The 4,730-nt window shown below is 55.9% G+C and overlaps 1 protein-coding gene across 1 annotated transcript; it reads right to left on the bottom strand.

The window, feature by feature from the left end:
• Positions 1-2,121: 2,121 nt before the first annotated feature.
• Positions 2,122-4,168, bottom strand: LOC105723018 (free fatty acid receptor 3-like). Its single transcript, XM_064380686.1, has 2 exons — positions 3,980-4,168; positions 2,122-3,751 (listed from the first exon to the last, which is right to left on the bottom strand). Exon 2 carries the CDS (start codon positions 3,738-3,740, stop codon positions 2,700-2,702), a length of 1,041 nt encoding a protein of 346 aa, XP_064236756.1. The 5' UTR covers positions 3,741-3,751; positions 3,980-4,168; the 3' UTR covers positions 2,122-2,699.
• Between the last annotated feature and the right edge of the window lie 562 nt (positions 4,169-4,730).

Genomic DNA, 4,730 nt, shown 5'->3' on the forward strand with positions numbered 1-4,730 from the left:
TTCCCCTCTAGCTCCATGGTGGTGGCTCCAGACCTTTCCAGGGCTGGCGGAAGGAGGAGGAGGAAGGCAAGGGACAGGCACAGCCTCCGCTGGGGACATTGGGTGTCCCTCCCTGAGGCACAGGGGATGTGGCCTGGCCGGCTGCGCAGCTTCCTTCTCTCAGCCCTGGGAATCTGGCCGGCTGTTCGGTTCCCCGGTGGGGTCACTTGGGCCTCCCAGGAGGACCTAAGGAAGATTTCTAACCTCTCTGGATGCTCTCTCAGGTGTGTCCACGCCTGCTGATGAGAAGCCAGCTCTGCTCCATGAATCTGTCTCTGTCTCTCACTGTGCCCGTGTCTGTCTCTGTCTGTCTCTGTTTCCCTCCTCAGAATGACAACACAGACTCTCCACATCTGTTTTCTCAGGTGTATGCGGGTCACCTGACCACTCTGCCCCTTCCAACTTCAGGTCTTCCACCATAAGCCTCTCTCTGTGTGGCCTCCTGGCAGCTCCGGTCACCAGGCTTCAGGGGGGACAACACTGGGGTCTCAGCCTATCACCACCTCCCTCCAAAGACGCCATCTCACTCCTTTTTGCCTGTGATCACCTTATCCATGGGAGACTCACAACTGCTTGCTCTGCCCGATGGAGAGGGTGCCAGCTGCCACATCCCCCACTGTCCTCTCCCACCTCCTCTGCTGTTCTCCCACCCCAGCTAGATGGCACCAGGCGGCAGCCCCAGATGCGTCTCCTATTCGCTGACAGCCCTTGGCTCCTGAGATGTATGGAGAATGCTCGAACGTGCTCCTCACCACCACTCCCACGATCACCCATACCCTGATGGCTTTTCATCCTCCCCACCCCCAGGCTTTTGCTTAGACAGACTGTGCTGGGCTCGGTGACGGCTGGAGACAGCAAAGCCCATGAAGCTGCCTCTTATTCCCTCTTATCAACCCTGAGGGAGGAGCAAAACTCCAGCTCTTCATGGCTGTCTTTCGATGGTGGGATTTTCAGCTTTTCTGTTCTCTGCTTTGGGGTGGCAGTGCCCATTCTAAAGTTGCAGGATTCCACGGCACCTTTGTCCCCTCGAGAGCCATGAAGACCCCTATTTGTGTCAATTTCTTTGCAGCCACCAGGGCTGAGTGCCCTGGGGATGGACAGGTGAGCCATGGGACAGAGAGACAGCTCACGGCTTCAATTCTCCACAGTGTCCCTCCCCTTCCACCTGAAATCCAGGTCCCCACACATAGCCAGTCCTCATTCTCCCAGCAAGCTCAACCCCAGGAAGCAGATATTTAAAGACCCTGGTGTTGAACTCCCCGAAGTTCTGAGCCCAGCCATCTGCATGCAATAGGTGTTCAATTAATGCTTCTGAAATTCTGCTGACTGAATGCAAACAGGGGCTGGCGACTCCCAGATGGCCTTGCTCGGGGACCAGTTCCTGACCAGCTATTTCTCATGGGCCACCCCTTGGGGAAAATGAAAACCTCCTGAATGGCCACATTTTGGTGACCAGAGCTCTCTCTGACTTTGCAGAAACCTGAAGTCCACGGTGCTACTTATCTTAATTTGTTTTTTCAAAAGGGCTTTTTTTTTTTTTTTTTTTTTAAACTGGGAAAAGGTGGAACCCACACAAATAGTCAATATGCTTTGCATTTCGTTCTGTTTCTTATCACACCGTGTTTACATGTGTCCTGCTCAGATGGCCTCATCTGACTTGGGCACATTTGACTGGGCTTGGTGACCACAAGTGACACACAGCTGGAGAACCACAGAGTGGTTCAGGGGCGTGGGTGTCAGAGCCGACTGACTCCAGTTTCTGGTCCCACTTCAGTCACCCACCAGCTATGGGATCTCAGGCAGGAGATGCCACCTCTCTGGGCTATTCCATCATCTGAAACCGGGGATAATGCTGGTACCTACCACAGGGCTATTGAGAGACAGAAGATGATGTGTCAGCTCAAGTCCTGCAGACCAGGCAGCTGTTATTTGCATCCCTGCAGGCCAGATCCTCTCCCGGCATCCAGGCGTCCTGGTGTTTGGCCCTTTTGCTCTGGAGTCTGGTGTTTTCTCCTTCCATCCACCAGTCCCCCCCAGCCCAAGCGCACCACCAGAACAAAACAGGAGGAGGAGGAAAGGCCGTTCTCTTTGGCTTGCTTCCTCATTTATTTGGGTAATTTTTCTTCTGTCATTGTTCATGATCCAAATTTGTCATTGTTCTCTGACCCAAATGTATTGAGCAATGGGAATGGCCTTTTCTGGAAAAGGCACTGCGGGAGCAGAATGCAGCCTCATCCCTGGAGCCCTGTCTCCCACGCTCCTGACTCGCCAGCTGGGAGCAGCCCTGAGAATGGGTTTCTTCCCTCTCCCATCCCTGCCACTCACTGGTCAGCCTCCTCAGACCCCGGGCACTGCTCTTAGCTCCTGTGCCACCGTCAGGAAAGCACAGGAGTCACCTGCTGCCATGAGGACCTCAATGTTCTCCAGAGCAGCCGCTCACCCTGACCCCTTCCCAGAGCCCAATCCATAGAGTGTGGGTGGATGGGGATGGAGGTGAGAGCAAGAGCTCAGCTTTAGGGCGCACACCCTTAGGAAGGCTGGGTGCCCGCTCTACCCCCAAGCCCCATGGATTCCCAGCTCACCACTCCAAGTCCCACCTGGCATGAGCAAGGAAATACTCTGAAGATGACTTGCCAGCTACACCCTCCTGCCCAGAGGACCTAGCTTCCAGCACAGGCCACCTGGCCACCAGTTCCAGAGCCTTGTGAGTGTTCACTCCTCTTTCTTTCAGCTAGACAGTCCTCTCCCTGCCCCTCCCCTCCTTTCTGCTCCTTCAGCTCCACGCTGCCCTCCCGCCACCATGGACCACAGAGCCCACGCAGCCTCCCCAGCAGCCTGTGAAAGTCATCTTGGAACGCGGAGGAGGAGAAGTAGTAGACAAAGGGGTCGATGCAGGAGTTCAGGGTGCTGAGAAGCATCACGTAGATCCTCCACGTTGGGCTTTGATCCTGGATAAAGCCCACGACATGGGACATGTTGTAGGGCCCAAAGCAGAAGAGGAAGTTGAGCAGCGTGGCCACCACCAGCCCCGCCACCCTCTTCTGCCGTCGGCGGCTGCCTGCCCTGCCGAGGATCCACACCAGGCGGCTGTAGCAGTAGCTGGTGATGAGCAGGGGGACCACAAAGAGGACCACGGCCATCTCCAACCGCACAGGCAGTAGGATGGCCAGCTGGTCTTTCCGGAACTCCAGGTAGCAGGTCCCATTGGTGCCCCTGGTGTGAGAGGTGCCCCTCGAGAATTCCATGACATAGACCACACTGCAGTGAGCAGAGGCCAGCAGCCAGCAGGCCACACTCACCACACCCGCCTGTCCCAGCCTCGGCCGGGTCTTGTACCACAGCGGGTAGGCCACGCTCAGGAAGCGCTCAATGCTCACGGCTGCCAGGAAGAGGGCGGTGAGATAGATGGTGGTGAAGAAGATGAATCCCGAGAGCGGGCAGAGGATGAAGGGCAGGGGCCAGTGCATGCCACTGGCCGCCTCCACCATGCGGAAGGGCAGGAACAGCAGCAGGAGCAGGTCTGAGGCGGTCAGGTTGAGCAGGAGCACGTCCACGGCCACCGGGCGGCGCCGCAGCTTGCCCACAAAGACCACCAGGGCCAGCAGGTTGAGGGGAAGCCCCACCAGGAAGGCGAGGAGGTACACGGAGAAGGAGAGCCAGTGATTGCCGGGAAAGTAGGACCCGTCGGGGCCTGCACCCATGCTGGTTGCCACTGGTGAGAGAGAGTGACATGGAGCTGGTAGTGGGGGGGCCTTCCTGCCCTGGGCAGCAGCATCTCACCCAAAAGGGCACGTGGTCACCACGCCCACCCCTCTTGCCTCCAGGTGCTTTCCAGGCTGGGTCAGCCTGCCTGTCTTCCTGAGCATGCCCTGTCCCCTTCCTTCCCCAGCAGAGAAGCACCCAGGTGCTCCTCCACCCAGCCCCTCGGGCCCAGGCTCACCTGCTTCTTTGAGACCCCAAGGTATCTGCCACACAGCACCTTCCTGTCTCTCCAGACCCAGTGCGGTTGGCTATTTATCCAGCAGAACTGATAAAGACCTGGCCGTGCTCATGACGTCACTCACTGTTGAACAGTGGCACAAAGATGCCTCGAGCTCCGCGGCCAGGGCTGGTCAGTATGCAAAAAGGGCAACACATTCCACAACTGCGTGCCTCCCTCCTCCCGCAGCCTCAGCTTGGGATGCTCTAAACAGGCCCCAGCCGCCGTCTTGCTCCCCTCCCCTCTCCTCCACTTAAATTTTGTCTGCTTCTCTAGAATGGCACTTAGCCAGTTTGCCTTGTAAGGGCAGGAAGTGTGATGCAGTGACAGAGAGCTGGGCTCCATGAGATCTGTTCCTTCCCGATTTTGTGATTTGGGAGAAATGACTTAAATTCCCTGTGTCTCTGCTTTTCCCCCTACGGAACAGAGATTGTCATAGTACCCATCTCACAGATCAACGCATTCACGCATGAAGATTAAAACGATATGTAGGTAGATTAAAAGATTACTAATACACATGGAGTGCTTTGAAGGAAGCCTGGCATGTGGTAGTGAGCGCACAGCGATGTCAGCTGCTATTTTCCCTGTCACTGGTGCAGGATTATCTCTGGGGTGACAATAAAAATAAAAATAATAATAAAATAATAATAATAGTGGTGGCAGCAATGATGATAGCAGCTGCATTTTCATGGGCACATAATCCATAGCAGCC

The sequence above is a fragment of the Aotus nancymaae genome, unplaced genomic scaffold (assembly GCF_030222135.1).
Source record: "Aotus nancymaae isolate 86718 unplaced genomic scaffold, 86718_ANA_hifiasm-v0.15.2.pri h1tg000028l, whole genome shotgun sequence".
In the NCBI taxonomy this organism is placed as follows: domain Eukaryota; kingdom Metazoa; phylum Chordata; class Mammalia; order Primates; family Aotidae; genus Aotus; species Aotus nancymaae.